The 22,626-nt window shown below is 43.6% G+C and overlaps 1 protein-coding gene across 9 annotated transcripts in view; it reads right to left on the bottom strand.

Moving 5' to 3' along the window:
- LMBR1 (limb development membrane protein 1) overlaps nt 1-22,626 on the bottom strand; it is a 131,629-nt gene that overhangs the window by 98,296 nt on the left and 10,707 nt on the right. For 6 of the 9 annotated variants that reach the window (XM_086394694.1, XM_086394696.1, XM_086394695.1 and 3 more), the window contains exons 2-4: nt 10,185-10,257; nt 7,691-7,730; nt 5,300-5,439 (exon numbers count right to left, since the gene is read on the bottom strand). In XM_086394694.1, the coding sequence (XP_086250820.1) occupies nt 5,300-5,439; nt 7,691-7,730; nt 10,185-10,257 (253 nt within the window). The remainder of the gene's footprint in view (nt 1-5,299; nt 5,440-7,690; nt 7,731-10,184; nt 10,258-22,626) is intronic. The other 3 variants (XM_086394699.1, XM_086394701.1, XM_086394702.1) reach the window with 1 other exon arrangement.

The raw sequence follows: 22,626 nt of genomic DNA, 5'->3' as shown, positions 1-22,626 counted from the left end.
GGATCTACCAAAATTTAAGCAAATCTCCTACTTAGATTGCTTTTTATTTTCACCATTATAAATAATAAATATCAAGTAACTATACAACTAGAATAATGCACATTATAATAAATGACTGAATTATTGAAACCAATTAACTAGAAATTGTTAGTAATATTTAAAGATGATACCTTAAAATTTAGTAAGAACTGACTTTTGATTTAATGTTTATACATAAGTAAACATGATACCTATTTTTCCTTTTTAAATTTAATTGATTATAATCTAAAAGTTTGAATTTTTTGACCTTCTGAGGGTCTTGAAAATGTATAAAACAAAGATGGATTTGGGGCTGTCCTTGCATCATGGCCAAAATATCACACTGGCTCTTCTTGCTGACAAATCAAAATATGGCACACACACCTTGCAAAGTCAAGCCAGATTCATTGTCGTTATCTTTCAACAGGCTGAATCTTCAAATGGTCAATCATATTACAAATGTGTATCTCTGTCTGGTCATAAGTGAGCATAGATAGCTTAGCTGAGAGAAAATACCCCAAAAACTGAAGAATTATTTCCTTATTTAACTTAAGGTTATAACTTGATTCTATCCAAAGGTATATGAAAGTTTCATTTTCATTTTAAATCCACATGCATGAAAGTATCAGTTTGAAGTGGATAAGTCAGTGGCACTTAGTGTGTTTACAACGCTGGGCAACGACCTTCCTCCAGTCCCAAAGCACTCTCCTCACTCAAGAAGGGAGAGCCACTAAGCAGCTGGGTGGTGGTTCATCTGGAGAATTCCGTGCTTCTCCACTTACTAATAGTGAAGATACAGAAAGTGAATACAATGGACACTTTCTTTTATTTTTATTCTTTCACTATTTTAATTGTAATAATAAATTAGAATTAAAAATAATACAATTGTAGCTACCATTTTAACTTGTCTTCTCGGTCCCTTCTGTACCATCCTATAATAAACTACAGTCACTGGCATGTCATGGCCCACACCAAGGGAACAATGAACCCATCTCTCTCAGCACCCAGCTGACAGTGACAGAGAGCCCCAGCTAAAACCATCAGTGAGCAGAAGACTATCAACCTGACCCACTCCAGCTCCAATACCATTTCTATATTATGTTTTCGAAGAAAATGTTTTAATAATTTTCTCATTGTAGACACAGCTACATCTTACTGAAAGATAGCAATTTAGAACTAAGTTTAATGTTCTATTTATTCATGTCACTGAATTTTGGCCCAGAACCCTGTAATTGCAAGGTAATACAGTTAACATGAAACATTTCAAACACATGTCCAAGATCCAACCCTGTATTCAAGCTAAACTGAGTACATTTAGATATCAAAGCACTGACAACACGTATTTTAGCCTCTAATCCTCATGTGATTTACACATTAAAGGCACAATCATTCCATACTGATAATTATTCAGAATAAGCCATTAAATTTATTTTCAAATTAAGTCCACTCTATCAAAGTATTCCTAATAATACAATTAATAACTGTTACTCATCCAATCAATGAATCTTTACTTGTCCCTGTGCAAGAACCAGGACACGTGCCTCATGGGAGATTAAGAGAATTTAAGACATGTTCCCAGGCCTCAAAGAATTTAGCATAAATTTATAAAACATTTAACAAAAAAGACAAAAAATAATTCAAGAAAACCCCATAAATGTCACAAGACAGCAAATGTTAGCACATGAACACGGACACCATCACTGCCCTGGGTAAGAGAAATCATCAGACATTCCGGGACTACTGACTCTGACTCTGAAATGACACTACCCCCAGGGGACCCAAAACGTCACCCAGGTCAGAGCAGGGGCCTGTGGAGGTCAGGGGGTCAAGGGAGTTTAGCTGAGGCTGCACACGTCTCAGTGGGTCCCTGAACCTGTGCTGCAGTTCTTTCCCCAGGTCTGAAATGCCTAACCGGAATGGACGTGCTCAAATGCAGGCAGAATCCCCACACAGTTCCGTGACCTGCAGAATAAGAGCTATCACAGTGAGAAAGGCCAAGCGGAAGCCACTAGAACCACCTCTAACGTGGAAACCATAACCCACAAGAAATCCCACATTCCTGAAGGTAAGGTGGGGAATGAGAGGGGGCTGACTCTCACATCCCCAAGAGGGACCTTGGAGAATGACTGTAGGTTCTTAGCAGCTTAACCAGAGAGCGACTGTCAACCAGGGGGTGCTACGGTGACGCTGCTGCAGCAGACACGGCTTCACTGCAAGGGCAAATGAACACATGTCCTGGTACCTGGTATGCCACCAATGTGACAAAAGCTTTTTTCCTCCATCCCTGGCCATGAGGCCTGCACTGGCAGGCGGGTTTTTCACCACTGGGGCCACCTGGGAAAGCCCACCCATGAGGCCCGCAGGAAGCAGTCTGCTTTCGGCTGGTAAAGCAGACAACTCATCTTCACTGTCCTGACTTCGGGGCCCAGGTCCTCTCGGCCCTATGTCACAGCTGAGTTTGAGGGATCTCCATCACCATTCCCTCCCAGGGGACTGCACCCTGCTCCACTACACAGATGACAGTACGCTAGTCAGACCCAGTGAGCAAGCAGCAGCGACGACTCTAGAAAGCACACGCCTAGTGTAAAATACCCAATAGACTGAGGTATCAAAACTCTTCTTGTCAAGAACAGGACGAGCATGTCAAAGGCCAACCGGGAAGGAAACATTTGCAATTAACCTGACAGTTAATACTTAAAAACTTACAAAAATGGACACAAGAAATACAGGGGGAAATTTACTAAAAAACAAATACAAATGACCGAAAAATGTGCTTTGTAAATGCCCACCCTCACTAGTAATTAAAGAAATGTAAATTTAAAAGGGGAAATTTCTCATCTATTCAATTCCATTAGGTTCCATCTCATTATCTACTCAGTTACGTGTCCACATGCACACACACAATACTCAAGGGTTTAGGTGACAGCAACTCTCTGAATTGTGAGACTGTAATACAAATTTTCTTCACTATAAATTTTGCTTTCCAAATTTTCTACAGCAAGTATGTATTTCTTTAAACACAAACACAAAGGGGTAAGAAAAGATGTAGTTATTTGTATAAACTCCAAATGGGTTAAACAGTTACATGCAAACAAAACCACTTTTTTAAAGAACAAGAAAAAAAGGAGTATTTGTCACATCTCATGAAGGGAGATCATCTTCTAAATACAAAAACAATTACAGAAACCAAAGGAAGAAAAAGACTGGACACATAAAAAGCAAAAATCCTGCAACCAAAAACGCAAAATTAAAAACATAACCAGAAAAACATATTTACAAAAATCTGATAAACAGCTGATGCATTTCACACATAAAGAGATAACATAATTCAATATGGAAAAAGGTGGGCAAAAGACAATGAAACACATAGAAAGATGTGTGTGTCAGATCTTTGTATATATTTCACAAATTAAAATGCCCTACCTCACTAAACATTTCCAGAAAATCACAGAGCCAAGACTGAAATTCAGATCTATTTTGCTTCAAAGCAATATACCACACTGCCAAAATAAGTCATTATTTTTTTAACCACATTAATTTTTAAATCAGTTTTCACTCCAATCCCAAAGAAGGGCAATGCCAAAGAATGCTGAGAGCTACCATACAACTGTGTTCATTTCACATGCTAGCAAGGTAATGTTCAAAATCCTTCAAGCTAGGCTTCAGCAGTACATGAAAAGAGAACTTCCTGATATACAAGCTGGATTTAGAAAAGGCAGAAGAACCAGAGATCTTAATGGCCAACATCCACTGGATCACAGAGAAAGCAAGGAAATTCCAGGAAAACATCTACTTCTGCTTCATTGACTATGCTAAAGCCTTTGACTGTGTGGATCACAACAAAATGGGAAAATCCTAAAAGAGATGGGAGTACCAGACTACCTACTTACCTCCTGAGAAACCTATATGCAGGTTAAGAGGCAAGAGTTAGAGCCAGATATGAAACAACGGACTGGTTCAAAATTGGGAAAGGAGTACATCAAGGTTGTATGTTGTCACCGTGCTTATTTTACTTCTATGCAGAAAACATCATGCAAAATGCTGGTCTGGATGAAACACAAGCTGAAATCAAGATTGCCAGGAGAATAAACAATAACCTCAGATATGCAGATGATACCACTCTTATGGAAGAAAGCCAAGAGGAACAAAGAGCCTTTTGATGAAGGTAAAAGAGAGGAGTGAAAAAGCTGGCTTAAAATTCAACATTCAGAAAACGAAGATCATGGCATCTGGTCCCATCACTTTGTGGCAAATAGAAGGGGAAAAAGTGGAAACAGTGAGAGATTTTATTTTCTTGGGCTACAGAATCACGGTGGACGGTGACTGCAGCTCCATGGCAGGAAAGCTATGACCAACCTAGACAGCATATTAAAGCGCAGAGACATCACTCTGCTGACAAAGGTCCACATAGTCAAAGCAGTTTTCCCAGTCATCATGTATGGATGTGAGAGCTGGACCATAGAAGGCTGAGCACCGAAGAATCGATGCTTCTGAACTGTGGTGCTGGAGAAGACTCTTGTGAGTCGCTTGGACAGCAAGGAGAGCAAACCAGTCAATCCTAAAGGAGATCAGCCCTGAATATTCACAGGGAGGACTGAGGCTGAAGCTGAAACTCCAACACTTTGGTCACCTGATGAGAAGAGCTCACTCACTGGAAAAGACCCTGATGCTGGGAAAAATTGAAGGCAGGAGATGGGGGTGACAAAGGAAGAAATGGTTGGATGGCATCATCAACTCAGTTGACGTGAGTATGAGCAAACTCCGGGAGATAGTGGAAGACAGAAGAGACTGGTGTGCTGCAGCCCATGGGGCCACAAAGAGTAAGACAAGACTTACCAACTGAACCACAACAACAACAAATTCTGAAGTCTGTCCTTGACAAAACAGTTTCTCCCCCTTCTATCACACATTCTGAAATGACTACAGAAATGAACAGCAAAGAAATAAAATAAACTATGGTAAGCTTTTTTTTTTTTAAGGTCTGAAATGGAGGTTGAATTCTGACATATCCAGATAAATCAAAATTCTCTTGCTAAATAATTAAATGAAAATGTATTTATCAAAATCACAGTATAAATGCTGTTTCTTGTAGAAAAGCTTTTCACAACTAAGAATCAGACTAGTAAGTAAAATCTGATTTTCTGATTTTATGAAGGACTCAAATAGTTTACTGAAGGAAGATCCACATTTTTATGGAAAATAAGAAAGGGAAAAATTTTAAATATAGTACAGTATAAAATGAAAACACTAATTGTGATTATATTAAGACATATATACTAACCATGAATCAGGGAGCCATTCAGCCACTGAATATAGTAGTTTTGGGGAAAAGAAAGCAGGATTTCGTTGCTGATTATCGAGAAGGGTAGAAGCAAGACTGCTCCAGCCGACACTGCCAGAGTGAAGGTGCTCAGGAACAGCCTGGAAGGAAGGGGAGAGCCAGCGTCAGCAGAGGCCGGGCCGGCGGGGCCGCAGAAGGCGCGCAGGGGCAGGGCCCAGCTCTGCAGCACTTACATCCCAACAGAGCCAACACGCATCTCGGTGAGTATACGCAGTTGGAAGACAAACGATATACATATGGTCCCAGAAGTTAAACTAGACCAACTCTAAAACTCACCTGTGAAAAGACCCTTAAGTCTACCAAGTGGGCCTAAAGCAGACAGAGACTGGAGACAGCGTACTTCACACATTTATGAAGAATAAATTGTAGTCTCATTCCTCTTTTAAATTTAAGTATTTATTTCACAATTGCATTTAATTAACAACGCTGGCAATATATGCTAAGAGCAATGCAACAGCTGTTTCAGGTGAAAAAAATACTTGTGAAAACAGTATGAAAAACGACTTAAGCTAAAATGGTTATTTCTGGAATAAAAACTTACAAAGCCATTGGTCTACTATCTCTTAAAATAGGTAAAGGTTAAATAAACTATATAATAACTTGTAGGGAACTATTAAACAATATTTAAAAGATGATTTTGTCATTTTTTAAAATAGGATAGCTCAAAATGTGTAATATGGAAAATGTCTAAAATAAAGTTGAAAAGCACAGACAATAAATATAAACCACGCTCTCTCCCATCCCTCTCCCCCAACATGTACATTTTCACACAGGAAAAGAGGTACATTAAAAAAATCTAGCATAATATATAACAAGTCCTAGGAGAGGGTCCATAAGGGGCTTTCACTTTCTCAGTTATACACGTCCAAAATGCTTAAAATTTTAATATCTAATTTTTAAAGTTTTTTGAAGACTAAAATGACACAGGAAAATGGAACCTCCCTCACTAAAATTAGAGATGAAATTTTAATTTAATATCCATTCCATTAAATTTAATGTAGAAAGAATGTGAAAATACATGTAAGAAAAAAAAAATCATACTAAATGCTCAAAACACATCTAACAGAGTAACTTTGAGGCCAGTGCCATCTTGTGGCAACTAAGAGAAGTGTTTTCCTACTTAAAAGCCAAAGATAACCTCCCCTGTTTAGCAAATGACTGATAAACTTTTTAATGTAGACATATGATACATGTCAAAAATACAATTCAACTCAAGCACAGGAGTAGGCTTACCAAGCGGTTGTGCTGGATGCACAGCCTGTTTGCTGGGAGAAGTGGGGCCCCATCTCCATCCCAGCTGCACTGCCAGCTCAGTCACCTACCCCCAGGTGACCTCCCGCGACCTCCTCTCTGTCCTCCGCCTGTGACGGCCACCTCTGCTCCCTCCTTCGCACCCACAGGCCCCGCCCCCTGGTCCTGCACAAGACTGCCAAGCCATCCTCCCGAGCCCCCCTGGCCACAACAGGGCCCACACACTGTCAGGCTCACCCACCCTCCTCACAGGGAGCAGGTTCTCAGCCTCCATGTGTCTGGGCAGTCGGCCCTCTCCCTTGGGGCCCCTCTGCGTCCCGTGCCCCATGAAGCCTTCCCAGCCCCTCTACCTCCTGACCCTCAGCACACTGGCCAGCAGCCCAGCTGTAGAGGCCCACCGTGGCTCCCAAGTGTAAAGCTAGGAAGTGTACATGACCAAGGAGCAAGTGTATGAGGACACACAAATGGTTTTGAAATCAAAAGTTACCCAGAAATCCTGAATATATAGTCACCATAAATATAACAATGGACCTTACATCAAAAACCTTCTAGAAGGTATTGTGACTGGCTTTAGAGATACAAAACAGGGTCATACCATCTGCTGCCCTTGAATGGCTAGGAGAACTATCCATAAAACGCTGATGCCGCACCGCTAAATGCCAACAAGGGGGCCTCAAAGTAGGGCCCGGGGTCAAGCCAGAAAATGCAGACATGGTGACTGCTTATACACCTGCAGAAAAGTGTTCCTCAGAACTGAAGGCAGTTCTAGAAACATTGCCTTCTGAAATGGAGCAGACTGACGACAAAGCCAACAGGACTTCCTGGTGCGGGCTGAGAGAGGCTAAGGGATGACCAAGACCTTCTGTTGGCTCCTTAAGCAGCAAATTTCAACAAATAATCAGTCCACAAGTATCCATGTGTTTGCTTACATGTACTTTCTTAAAAAGGCTGCTGTAATACTTTAAAGTTGTTGTAATACTTTAGGTGAATTTTTTCCATATTTCTGCCCAAAGGGCAGTATTAATGAAAATTCATGACTCTAGAATTAGAAACACGAGAACTGAACATTAAAATACATACGAAATCCTGTTGACTATGGCATCTTCATCTTCTTGTTCATCTGCAAAAATGTTCAAGGCATTAATATTTTTATCTTCCAAGAAAATGCTTCATTAATTTAAAAAAACATAAAATATAAACCTGAAGAAGCAATTTTCCAACTCTAAATCTCACTAAATCAGATAGGATAGAATATGGTTAAAGAACAACAAGAGTCTTTTGACTGATCAATCCTGATTAACAAAACTCCCATATATAAATCAACATCTTCCAAATCTTTAGTGCTCAGGGAAATAAAACTCAGTATAACCTTGGAACCACATTCAAGTTGACTGTTATACGAAGTCAGTGAAATTGCTAATGAATGAAATTTTCTGGTTGATAATGTGTGTTAGTAGCTCGGCTGTGTCCAATTCTTTGTGATTTTGTGGACTGCGGCCACCAGGCTCCTCTGTCCATGGGATTCTCCAAGCAAGACCACTGGAGTGGGTTGCCATTCCCTGCTCCAGGGCATCTTCCTGACCCAGGGATCAAACCCGGGTCTCCTGCATTGCAGGCAAATTCTTTACCATCTGAGGTACCAGGGAAGCCCCTGGTTGATAATAGCCAAAAAAAAAATTTATTATAAAATTAAAATTCAGAATCTTAGAACACACACACTTTTCTGTCATTTCAGCCTATTGTTAGTAATGGTAAGAATGAGGATTTTACCCCAAACCACCCTGTACACCACTGCCTTGACACCGCATCATTCTGTTCCAGTTACAGACAGAAATACACGCGCTTTGTGTCTCTTTCAAGGAGCAGATGGCCCTTGCTCGGGTGCTTCCTCGCCCTACCCTCTCCCTCTCTCGTGGCGGTTGGCCATCTTTTTAGTCCTCCCACATAATCTTACCAGCTAAGGAGACTATGATCCAATTACAAAAATATTACACAACACCCCAGCCCTTCTTTCTCCTCAACACCTCACTGGGGGTGTCCTCAAAGGCTCTCTGTGTGGGGCTCTGGAATTCTGAGTAGCCACCTGCTTCAGTGACAGTGGCATATTTGGGCCATTCTCTTAGTCCAAACTCTTAATTACTGGCTGCCCAAAATACTTCTATAACCAGAGAGACCACAAAGTACCATTGTCACAATTAATTTTTATATTGTTGTACCTACATTTAATCAACCACAAAATCTTGAAGAGTGTTTTAATAGCTTCACATCCATTTCAGTTCTGTTGCCAACACTCTACCAACCAGGTCCAGGGTCTTCTTTACTCTTCTGTGATTACTCTAAAACACGTCTAATAGATCTCCTGTTTTCCTGCTTATCATCCCCTAATTTCCTCTAAAACAATGCATGGTTCATTCCTTCTCTCTCTCTCCCTTGTTCAATGTACATAATCTATGAAGCTTGATGCCAAGACATCTTTTAAAGGAGCTAAGACACTGTCTTGGATCCCAGTTCTTCAAAATTTTGAGAGATTAAGGAATCCAAAGAGTATTTCAGTGCAGTCACAAAGCCAAGCAGTGCACTACAGCAAGCACTATTTCCTGATTTCTTTAAAAATTCTTAAAGTTTAATATGATAACATAAGGAATCTTTAATATATGAAATCTTTAAATATTCACATGGCACCTACGATTAGCCTAGCATCACAAGTGGAAATCTTGTGATTTCAAAGAAGTAGCTCAAATTTAACAGAAGTCAGTAAAGTAACTAGTTATTTTATTAAAAAAACAATGGTTAGTTACTTACAAAACTCTGGCATAAAAATCTGTATTCATTTTAAAAAAAGATATAATGGTCCCCCAGTGAGATAAGGATACATATGAAAAAATAAAAGAATAACATAATACATAATTGAATGTTAAATGGTATTATGCATGTGTGCTAAGTCGCATCAGTCACATTGGACTCTTTGCGACCCTGTAGACTGTAGCCCACCAGAATCCCCTTGGCTCCTCTATCCAAGGGTATTCTCCAAATAAGAATACTGGAGTGCCATGCCCTCCTCCAGGGGATCTTCCTGACCCAGGGATCGAACCTTGTCTCTTTACATCTCTGCATTGGTAGGCGGGTTCTTTACCACTAGCACCATCTGGGTATTATGGACACTCTAAAGTCTATACCACTTTAGAAAGAAACAATATTCTGGTAGTGAGAGAAAGAATGGGGTAGGAGTGATGGGGGTGAGTATGCTCAAATTCAGAGCTGAGGAACCAAACATCCTCATAAACTCTGGAATTTCCCAGACACTGAAGAGCCCTGGGCTATTCTTAGTTGAATATAAGAATGAGGATAAACAAGGGCTCAGGGCTAAGCAGCAGACCTGGGTCTGACTACTGACCCTGCAAGTAGTCAGATTCCCTGGAGGTTATTTTCAGTGCTCTTAGTATCAGGCAACTGCCTGCCGCAATCACAGGCATAAGGAACACACTAACCATGCTGATGGTGCCGTGCGGCCATGGAACATGTCTAGACCGCATGGCATTAGAGTCAAAGCGTTCATTAGCGTGTGTCTGCTTACCTGATTTTCTCTTGTATCTTGTGATGATGAAGTAGGAGACAATGTAGAGTATGGCAAAAATAAGGAAACAGATCTGAAACAAAAAAATGTAACACATTTACTTTTTTTGCATACCTTTTTAAGTAAAACAAAATAGATCTTTGGTATTTATAAGGAAAAAGAATTTAATCTATTACATAGTAAAAATTTTAGCTAATAAAAAGTATTATGAAGTATTAACTTATACAAGCTAGTCAGCTCAGTCTAAACCAATGGACATTTTTCTTTTCATAAATTGACCAAGTTGTTTTAAAACCATGGAACTATTGTTAAGAACGAGACCATCACTGACAATTTTGAAAAGTAAACTCATGAGATGCTACTATCCCCACCAAATATTAAAACACACTCTGAAGTTTCAATAACATTTAAAGAGTAATGCTGGCACCAAAACCTGACAATCAATGAGATAGATTCAATTATAGGAAAATGTGGACTTCCCTGGTGTTACAGTGGATAAGAATCTGCCTGCCAGTGCAGGCGACACGGTTCGATACCTGGTCCAGAAGATACAGGTGCCATGGAGCAACCAAGCCCATACACCAGCACTGCTGAGCCCTTGCTCTCGAGCCCAGGGGCTGCAAGCCCTGAGCCTGTGCGCTAGAGTCTTTGAGGCACAGCCACTGAGCCGCGTGCTGCAACCGCTGGAGCCCGTGCCCCGGGAGCCCATGCTCCACGAGAGGAGCCACCACGATGAAAAGCCTGCCACAACGAAGAGCAGCCCCTGCTCACTGCAACTAGAGAAGCCCATGCAGAGCAACGGAGAGCCCCACACACAACCAAGATCAAAATAGAATTTGTTTTAATTTTTTTAAATGTATGTACCATGGTTATACATACAAGAGGCCTCACACATCAATGTGGGGTGAGGATTATTCAATAATCACACCACATATCAAAACAAACAGCAGTTTCACAAAAAAGTTTTTCAATATTAAAGTCCTTTTAATTTCTATCTTATCTAGGGTATGGCAGGCAAATAGGATGGGTGAAGGAATGGCAGACCTCATGTCAGTTACCGACCAAGTGTGCTTGAAATAAAGGCTTAACGGAACTGTGGACCACACCAGAAATGTTTTGAAGACTCTCAAATGAAACCATTCCAGGGGATGATAAAGCTGAGAGATGTCCCTTGTACGTGGGTTTCTGAAGAAGGGCTGGAGGCCATAAGACGGAGAACGACCTTGGACTGGACAGTGCACAGCCACGGAGCAGGGCAGTGACATGATCCCACACACTGCAAAGGGCTCAGTCGAGTCACAGCGTGGAGACTCAACCAGAAGGGGAGCAACAGGGCAGGGAGCACAGTCAGGAGGCACTCGGTGATCCAGAGGAGAGGTCACGCAGACTCTGCAGTGCAGGTGACGAGGAGGGAGGCTTTGAAAGCAGACTTGACAGGACTTGCAGGGCTAAACACTGGGTTCTTGGCCTGAGAAACTGGAAAGACAGAGTTGCCATTTCCTGAGTCAGGGAAGATTACAGGAGGAGCAGTTTGGGGGTAGAAATAAGAAGTAGAGTTTACACTGTCTAATTTGAAACATGTATCATTCACTCAGGAGAGGAGCGGTGGAATGGGCAGTTGGATATAAAAATCTGTGCAGTCCAGTGGGAGGGTCCAGGCTCGGAGGAAGAAAAGACTCAGCAGCAGGAGACAGTACTTAAAGCCGTGAGACTGAGTGAGCTTTCCACTGTAGTGGGGAGTGCAACTCAGAAGAGAAGTCTGAGAACAGAGCCCGGGCTCTCCAGTATTTAGAAGCCAGCTCAACAGAAGGAAACAGCAAAAGCTGATGGAGAAGCAGCGGTGAAGACGAGACCGATGTACTAAAAGCCAAGTGGAGAGTTTATCCAGGAAAACAGAATTATCGACTGTGTCAAATGCTGCTAACAGGTCAAGTAAGATGAGGACTGAGAACTGACAGCTGGATTTAGCAACATGGAGGTCATGGACGACCTTGACAAGAGCGGCCTTTCTGGAAGGGTGGAGACAAAACCCTGACTGAAGTGAAATGGAACAAGAAGGGAGAAAAACTGGAACAAGATGGAAGTAGTTCTCTCCAGGAGTTTTATAATGAAGGGCACCACACAAAGGCGATGAGAAACAGACTCTTCAGACGGGTTTTTTAAGATGAGAACAGTTACACAATTGTTGGAACGATCTACTGCTTACTCACTGATGCAGGAAAGGCAGAATCTCTGAAGAAAGGCACTCAAGCTGAGGGGCCACAGACACAAATTTATGCACAGTGAAGGGAGGAGGAGAGGCAGGAGCCGAGGGCATCCGAGTCCCGCTGCAGGCGGCAAGGAGATGGCGGCGGCAGCGCGAGCAGCTTCTATTTTCTCAGTGAAAGAGAAGCAAGCACATCAAATGAATTGCCCATGAGGGTGGGACAAGACATACGCACATCTCACAGGATAATCGGAGGTAAATGCAGTGGAGAAACACCACAGAAGTGGTGTTTAAAGTTTAAACAAATGTTTAAAGAAATGGTCTTTAACGTTCCAGGCAAGCCCAAGCCTAAACTCGAAGCAACACAGGAAGCCTGACGATGCTACACAACGTGAGATGAGAACTTGATCCTCAGATGCTGAGGCAGGTGTAGGCTGAGCTCCCATGAACCATCACAGGCATGATGACTCTAACAGGTACCTGTCTCGCTGTATTCTCCCTGTTCAATGAACCCATGGTAGGCAAGGTGCAAGCAGGGAAGCTGGAAGACAACTCAAGGACTTGCAGGAACCGCAGACACACTTATGCTCTCCTGACTGGCAGAGCAGCCGCAGCAGCAGAAGTGCTGTGCCCTCTCCGCGTGGCTGACCCAGCGGACACGCCGTAACACGGCCATGACATACCACAAGGGCTTGTTCAGGTGGAGCTCATCCACACTTTCAGAACAACAGTGGCCAGCGGCCAGGTGGGCCCATCATGGTGTGTACGCGCAGAGCTGTAAGTGAGCTCAGCTGTTACACAAGCACATATTTACAAAACATGGGGCCAGAGAGCCTGACCACCGCCACCGGGCCAACTGCTCTCTGCCTACATTCCACCCCCTCAGGGTCTCTCACTTCACAATCTACATGCAGCCTATCTTCCGCAGTCTTCCCCTAGTGAGTAACCCGGACCTTACAGGACACGGCCTTCAGAGTACACACTGCTCCGAGTCTGGGACGGGCCTCCACAGGACACACTGCTCCGAGTCTGGGACAGGCCTCCACAGGACACCTCTGCACCAACCAGCCCACGTTTGTATCCGTGTACATAAGCTTCCCTTGTAGCTCACTTGGTAAAGAACCTGCCTGCAATGCAGGAGACCCAGGTTCGATTTCTGGGTTGGGAAGATCCCCTGGAGAAGGAAATGTATCCCACTCCAGTATCCTTGCCGGGAAAATATCATTTACAGAGAAACTTGATGGGCTGCAGCCCATGGGGTCGCAGAGAGTTGGGCACGACTGAGTGACTAACACTTTTCCCAGAAGGGGCCCCTCCCAGCTCAGGCCCCTTCGGGTCTTCACACTTTCAAAATGGGGTCTCCCATGCTATCCCTCTACTTCTCTCAGTAAGGACCCACTAAACCCTCCCCAGGCACCGGGCCCACTCCTTCACCTTCAAAGAGGGGATTTTTGCAGCATTCACAGCTCACATCACGAGTCTGTATCCTCGGGGTCTCAGCCCACATGGCGAGCTCGTGTCCCCACCCAGTCTCTCGCTGCAGGCACTGACATTGCCTTTCCACTCTCAGCTGTACCATGGGCCTCACTAACAAGCAGGGATATGCAGTCTCGTAAAGTCCCACAACCTCTGTTTGAGTGAGGGGTGAGTGGTTATAGACGCCAACCATTCTATTTCGTCCCCAGAACAAATGATACATACTGTCCACCCCTATGCTCCAGATTCACAAAAGCCATGCTGCCAAGGGTTCCCCTTGCCTTTGCCAAAACCATTTACCCAAGTCGACCAACTCCAGCTGAGTGTATGGTCGATACATCGTGAACTCAGTCACACTGGGGGCCACTTGAGGATGCCCCCTCGAGGATGCCCCGTGGGCCACAGGCTTCTCATGCTTCCCTTTCTGCTGCACCACGGGCCTCACTGCCAACCAGGGACCCACAGGTTTCACAATGCTCATGGTCGTCGTCGCTCATGACTTCCCTGTCAGAGGAGCTGGGTCCTCAGGGCCATGCATCTTGTGCCCCAGTGCACGCAGACGCTGCTCCAATGAGTCTCTGCAACTCATGCAGCTGTGCGGCATCACAGAGGGCACCATGCACACCCACCTTCAGGGCGGTTGGGAAAATCCACCTCAGACTGCCAGCGAGAGAGTTCACTTTAGGCAGGCTGATGAGGAGTCCACGCGGAAAGCCCCTTTAAGGAGGAGGCGGACATTCTTTCTTTTTCACATTCTTTTGCCTTAGACATGTAGGCCTCGTAGGCAGCAGCATCTCTTGTTCAAGGACAGGCTTTTTTGGAACTCAGAACGTACGTTAAGGGAGGAAGTCTGGGTAGAACTGCCACAGCCTTGAGCTCTGGGTTCACCGGTTCCTTCTGGCTAATCCTGTGTTGGTGTCATCCCAGGATGACATCCCAGGATGACCCTTACGGGAAAGGGTCTGGGCAAAATTTTTACAGCCTTCAGGTATTTTTTCTATTCTCAGCAGCTAGCAGAAAAGTACATAATGCTCTGCTTAAACTAGCAAGGCAGGTAATCTTTCTACCCCCTTATGTCTATGTCAGGAGCTTTTTCTGTCACTATTACTTAAATAAAATTTCTACTACACAAAGCTCTGAGTGACTGAGACTGTCTTTGGTCCCAGAGTTAAATCTTCTCCTTCGGAGACAACAAATTGGGTGGAAAACTGTTCACCGCACGTGTACGCTATCATGACCATCTTGAAGGTCCGTCCGGGATCCCAAGACAAGGTGCAGCTATCATCTTGGGGGCTAAGCTATAAGCCACCACCGGCAGCAGTCCACGCCACCTCGTTGAGCAAACGGGAACTCCCCACCTGTAACACCTTTTTAATGGTAGCCAGTGAGCCATCCGCTACTCCCCTGTCTCCCAGCAGGGGCTGTGCCAAGAGGGCCGCGGCCACCTGGTGCCACATCCTCTGTGGCGGCCGCTGGCTGCCTCCATCCACTGCAGCCTCAGGCTCCTGCACCTGCTGGCTGTCCTGCTGACCATGCCAACCGTCTCGCTGTTCACACTGTGTGCTGAACCCAGGGTAGGCGTGGCGCGAGCAGGGAAGCTGGAAGGCAACTCGAGGAGCTGCAGGAACTGCAGACAACAACCACAGGCAGCCATGCTGGAGCTCCTGTGGCTGACCCAGCCATATGGCAGCCATAGGGCGCACACAGGGCTCTTCAGCTACAGCTTCCACATGTTTACAGAACGAAAGTGGCCCGTGACCCAGCGGGCCATCATGCCGTGCCTGTGCAGTGCTGGAAGCGCTGGCCTGTTACACAACCATGTACTTACAAGACGGGGCGAGAGCGAGGGGCTGTGGGCAGAGAGCCCAACATCACAGCCTGGCAGTCACTCTTTCCCTACCATTCCCTGTTCTCTGTCCTCCCCTTCACGGCCTCTACTTGTGGACTTCCACTTTTCACCAGCACTCACTCACTCTCCCAACCACTTAGCGCACTTCACACCCACTGACCAACTCAAAGCACTTCTGGCAGCAGGCAGCGATGAACCAACAGCCAAATCACTCTTTATGATTTCACATGCCCTCTGAGCAGCACCCTGACATCAGCGATCTTCCTTCTTTTCTGACTCTTCTCCCAGACTCCACCACTAACTGGCTTCCCTTTTCCTGCCAGCCTTTAAACATTCTTCTGGTCTATGATTTCTGAGTAGAGCCAGAATCTTCTCCCAGGGTTTTAACCACCAACCCTCAGAAAGCCCTGGACCACTGTTTGAGAACCACTGGTTTAGGGTATCAGCAAGAGTGAGTGAAAGAATGGGCCATAAAACCCAAGTGGGTTGGGAGAAAAGTGAACCCAAGTGACGGACAGGAGTGGACATGCCAATCCACTGAGGTTCCTGGGAAAGAAGCAGCTGTAAAAAAAGGACTTGCCCAAGGAAGCTGGAAGACTAGCAAGCCGTGATTAAAGCATGCTGCTTTAGGATTTTTTAAATTAGTAAGTAAAGCTGGTACTAGAAGAGTAGTCTCAGGAGTCCCAAGATGTCTGTGCAGCAAAGTGGTAGATGAGAAGTCATGAACGTTAATGGACAAACAGAAATCAAGGAACCAAGATGCATGGCATGAGATAGACAAGACTAACGGAAAACAACCCCTCTGAGAGCAGAGTAAGGCTAACAATTATAAAGACAAATGGACATTTTACTACTTTGGAAATAAAAGTTTCTATGAATATAAACTGTATCAGACTGGAACAAAACAGTCACAGAACTAGTTAGACTATTTCTCTAGCTCCAAAGACGGGACTGGGAGCAGGTGCTCCTTCTCAAATGAGCACATCTTTAGCAGAGACAGACCCACAGGGACGCGTAAAATGAGAACAAGGCACGCCGGGGCCTCCTATTCTCCTCCCTCCAGGGGGACAAAAGGAAACGCCTAACTGAAAAAGGGGGCACCGCAGCTCCTCGCCTCGAAAGGTGAGGCATGCCGGTAGAAAGGGAGAGGGCGGCTCCGAGGGCCCTCTGAGGAGATGGAGCTCCTCTCCCCAGACAGGGAAGGGAGCACAGGGCTAGCCGAGCCTGAAGCAGCGGCCCGCGCGCCTCTGCTCTCTGCCAGCCGCCCCACAGCAGCCCCCACTGGGGCCCCACGGCCTCAGTCCCTATGTTGAGCAAGAATGGCCAGGCATCTGGAAGCTGAGTTCCCAGTCACGGGAAACCTAATAGAGGTATTCCTAAAGTCTGCTTTATATCAACTTCAGCTTTTGGATAGGAAAAAAAAAAAGTGAAAAGCAAAAATCTCCTTCAGCTCAGCATGTCTTACTGAGCTATACAGAGGCGGTGTCCACCCCAACCGTGAGCAGCCCCGCCCAGCTCCTGCCTCCCCGGGGACCACAATCAGCATCCCAGCACTGAGCCAGCACGGCTGTGAACGGTGTCCGTGAGTATCTGGGCTTCATCAATTTATTTTGTGTGTCTGTGAGCAAGTGACTGCTTCTCTGCTCTGTGCCATTTCAGCTTAGGAAGGCTTTCCTAGGACGCTCTTCTTTCACATGTTCGGAAAAATCTATAATATTAAATTGTTACAAGCAAATATACTTAAATTCCAGGTGTAAGATTTGAACCTAAATTCAAACTAGTGCATCAGAATCAAACTGTACTACAAGTTCTTTATTTAAGACTGATGGGCTTCAGCTAATTTAAGATGACTACAGGAATAAACATTGTCAGAGTGATGGGTACAAATGGCCTCAGGGAGAGCTACCACTGAAGGGTTTCTAACAAAACCCTGGGGGAGGAGACAAGTAAACTGTAACTAAGCCAATAATCACATTCTCCAGCAGAGCCAACAGACCTGGCTTTATCTTAAAGTTGCAAAATCAGAAATCAGAGATGCTTAATATCCTTTAAGTGAACCAAACAATAACTAAAATTAAAATTATAATTCTTTCAAATTACCTTAAGAGCCAGACTATAGTAAAACACAAGAAAACACAAATAATTACAAAAATAACAAAGATTAAACATATTAAAACCATAATTGTAAATAAACTACTAAAAGGAAACTCAGATTAAGACACAGCTAAAATAAAGTGACTCAGAGGGATGAAAACTAAACAATAAACAGGGACACACCAAGCAGATGCTAACCACAAAGAAAGCTAAAACGTCACATTCTTGTCCCCTCAGACAAGGCTGCATTAAGACAAAAAGTGTTAAGACAAACTGGGGCACTCTGTCAACAATGGGATAACCCATAATGAGGAAATAATCTTCATGCACCAAAAGGCGCAGCACCAAAATACATTTTTTAAAACTAAATGGCAACGAATAATAAAGCACTACTTTGCAAGCATGCTGAATCACTTCAGTCAGTCGTGTCCGACTCTTTGCAACCCCATGGACTGCAGCCCGCCAGACTCCTCTGTCCATGGGATTCTCCAGGCAAGAGTACTAGAGTGGGCGGCCACGCCCTCCTCCAGGGGATCTTCCTGACCCAGGCACTGAACCCAGGTCAATCGGCATTGCAGGCATTCTTGACTGAGTCACCAGGGAAGCCCTAAGTGCCCCGTATTCTAGCACTCCACTTCCCAAGCCCCTCACAACCATGAGAAAATTCTGGCTCCGTGGATTTGCCTATTTTGGATATTTCATATAGAAGAATCATACAATATCTGACTTTTTGTGTCTGGCTTCTTTCACTAAGCATGTTTTCAAAGTTAATTCATGTTGCAACATGTATAAATACATCATTCCTTCAGACTTTTTATAGTAAAATAAACCCCTATTTGATGAAAAACACACTGCATTCTTGTTGCTAGCAGCCACAAGCATTCTGTTCAGATATACTTGAATATGTACACAAGGGTATATGCACAAAGATGTTTATTGCTTCACTGTAATTGCAACAAACCACCTTTCAAAACAGAGAAAACGACCAGTGCTCTAGTTCCACGATTAATCTGAATACAAAACACACGCTAACATCTGCTCTTCTAACAGTGACTAACGAGGCCTATCACGATAAACTGCCCAATGTCTTTCAATCTATGCTTCAACAAAGAAGAATCAGTATTTCCTCACAAAAAAATTACACTTGAGACATTTAACAAGGAGTAAATATTCCCTCTCTCAAGATTAACGCAGCAAATTTCTAGTGCATTAACGTCATCTACAATATTACATTTTATTACTTGTTCTTGAGATTTTTCAGATTCTATACATTCTTACAATGCAAGTCAGGAGCAAGAAGTTCTTTAAATCCATCCTGAGACCCGTCTGAGAAAACACAGAGGAAGGACAGTGTTACCTGTCCTCCGGGCTCTTCCTCCACTCGTAGCCCTTCTTACCACACAGCCTCCCCCCTGAATCCCCACAAACCCCTCGTTCACAAGCTGGAGCACAGCAATGATTTCTACTGAATGCTTCATGGAAATAAAACTGGTCTCCTAAATCTCCTAAACTTTGTATAATACTTACTATATTTTAGGCATATTGGGAGTACTAACACAAATAGGAACGATCTTGACAATCTCCTGAATCCTGCTGAGTGCCTTGATAAATATTTTTAAAATAAACTGAGTAAATCACACCCCCTTCCCACTGCTAGTTCCTCAGCCTCAATCAGGTATGCTCAGGGAAAAGGGAAGACACTCTGAACTGGATGACAGGTGAGAGTTTAGATGAGACTGGACTCGACTGTTCAATATGTGAAAGTGACTATAAAGCTGTCAGATGAGCCCCAAGTTGTCATCGGGGTACGGTACAAAGATCCAACGGAGTACCGCTGCAAGCAGCAGGGGGAGAATACTCAGCTTCTTTATAGCTGTTTCCTAGACACCATGTTACAAAGCAGAGACATCACTTTGCCGACAAAGGTCCATATAGTCAAAGCCATGGTTTTTCCAGCAGTCATGTATGGATGTGAGAGTTGGACCATAAAGAAAGCTGACCCCCGAAGAATTGATGCTTTTGAACTGTGGTGCTGTAAGGAGATCAAACCAGTCAATCCTAAAGGAAATCAACCCTCAATATTGGAAGGACTGATGCTGAAGTTGATGCTCCAATACTTTGGCCACCTGATGCAAAAAGCCGACTCACTTGAAAAGACCCTGATGCTGGGAAAGACTGAGGGCAAGAGGAGAAGGGGGCAATGGAGGATGAGATGGTTGGATAGCATCACTGGCTCAATGGACATGAGTTTGAGCAAACTCTGGGAGATGGTGAAGGACAGGGAAGCTTGACGTGCTGCAATCTATGGGGTCGCAAAGAATCAGACACAACTGAGCGACTAACACTTTTCATAGGTATTTTGTGATATTCTTTACCAAGTTGAGGAAGTTCCCCTCTACTTCCAGTTTACTGAGAGTTTTTATCATGAATGGATGCTGGATTTTGTCAAATGCTTTTTCTGGATCTACTGATACCATCTTATGATGTTTCTTCTTCAGCCTGTTGATGTAAACAATGACATTAAGTGGTTTTTGTAGTATAATTCCAACAGTGTATAGTTCTTCTATACACTGCTGGACCCCATTTACTAGTATTTTCTTGTAGGATGGTGCATCTATGCTCATGAGAGGTATCAGTCTGTAGTTTTCCTTTATTGCAGTGTCTCTGGCATTAGGGTAATGCTGACCTCATAGAATGAGTTAGGGAGTTTTCCCTCTGCTTCTATTTTCTGTAAGAGATTGCACAGAATTTATATCACTTCTTCCTTAAATATTTGGGAGAATTCACCAGCCAAACAATCTGGCACTGGTTTTGGAAGGTTAACAGCTGATTCAAGTTCTTTAGTAGATACAGACCTACTCTAACTATCTGCTTTTCCTTGTGTGACCTCTGGAAAACTGTATCTTTGAAGGAATTTGTTCATTTCATCTAAGTTTTCAAATCTGTGGGCACAGAAATGTTCATAATATCCTGCAGTATCGTTTCAATGCTAATGGAATATGTGCAATGGCTGCTCTTTCATTTCTGATTCTAGTAATTTGTGTTTTTCCTGTTTATCTTAGTTAGCCTCAGTTCAGTTCAGTTCAGTCACTCAGTCGTGTCCGACTCTTTGCGACCCCATGGACTGCAGCACGCCAGGCCTCCCTGTCCATCACCAACTCCCACAGCTGCTCAAACTCATGTCCATCGAGTCGGTGATGCCATCCAACATCCCATCCTCTGTCGTCTCCTTCTCCTCCTGCCTTCAATCTTTCCCAGAATCAGGGTCTTTTTCAATGAGTCCGTTCTTCACATTAGGTGGCCAAAGTATTGCAGTTTCAGCTTCAGCATCAGTGCTTCCTATGAATACTCAGGACTGGTTTCCTTTAGGGTTTCTTTTCCCTTCCAAGTACTTCAGAGCTTCCCAATTATATCTGTGTTACTGATCTGCAGTTTAACTGGACTGTGGTGTGAGAGCAGACACTGTGTGGTTTCCACTTTTAAGGTGTGTTATAAAGCGTGGTACATCTTGGTGAACGTTCCATGCGCGCTTGAGAAGAATGTACACTGTGCTACTGTTGGATGAAGGAGTCCATAAATGCCAATCAGATCCAGCTGACCGACCGTATTATTTGGTTTAACTATATATGTATATGCTTACTGATTTTCTGCCTACTGGATCTGCCGACTACCAACAGAGGGGGTGCTGCAGTCTCCAGCCATGGTAGGTGGATTCACCCGTTTCCTTTGGCAGCTCACTTAGTTTCTGCCTCACATATTGTGATGCTCTGTTGTTACACGCATACACATTAAGGACTTTATGTCCTTTAGGAAAGCTGACCCTTTATCATTATGCATTGCTCCTTTTATTCCTGACAATGTTCCTTGCTCTGAAGTCCACCTTGTCTGAAAGTAACAGCTACTCCAGCTTTCTTGATTAGTTAACACGGTGTACCTTTCTGTATCCCTTTACTTTTAGTGTGTGTGTGTGTGTGTGTGTGTGTGTGCGCGCGCGCGCGCATGCACGTGTACATGCTCAGTTATATCCAACTCTTTCGACCCCATGGACTCTAGCCCACCAGGCTTCCCTCTCCATGGGATTCTCCAGGCAAGAATATTGGGCTGGGTTGCCATTTCCTCCTCCAAGGGATCTTTCCCACCCAGGGATTGAACCCAAGTCTTTCATTGGTAAATTGATTCCTTACCACCAGCACCACCCAGGATAACACACTTTTAATATATCTGTATCTTTATATTTACTGGATTTCTTATAGACAACATACACTTGGGGTTTTTAATTCACTCTGACAATGTCTTTTAAGTGATTTATTTAGACCATTAAAGTAACCACTGATATTGTTGTTTTAATAGTTATCATAGTTTTAACAATTTTCTATTCATTGACCATGCTGTTTAGATTTTTGACTTTAGTCTTTTTCTGCCATCTCTGGTTTAAACTGAGGATTTTATGCGATTCTATTCTCTTTCTTCTGTTAGCCTAACAGTTATACTTCTTTATAAATATTTTTGTTGGCTGCCCTAGAATTTACAATTAAATACACTATACTGCTTCACAGGTAGTGCAGCTACCTTACAGAGTTTTCCCAATTCCTTCCACCTGTCCCTGTAACATTACTGTCATTCATTTTACTTATCCACAAGCTAATCACTGGATACACTGGTGCTATCACTTTCAATAAACTGTTACATGTTGGATCAAAATAAGAAATTTATTTAACTTTAATTTATCCTGAATACTTTTTCTTTTTTTATGTAAATCTGAGTTTCTCACCTAAATAATTTTCCTTCTCTCTTTAGAACTACTTTTAAAATTTCTT

Source organism: Bos grunniens, chromosome 4 (genome assembly GCF_055505025.1).
Source record: "Bos grunniens cultivar Pamir isolate PY7600 chromosome 4, Bosgru_T2T1.0, whole genome shotgun sequence".
NCBI classification, from domain to species: Eukaryota; Metazoa; Chordata; class Mammalia; order Artiodactyla; family Bovidae; genus Bos; species Bos grunniens.
This window is presented reverse-complemented; position numbering and strand designations above follow the sequence as displayed.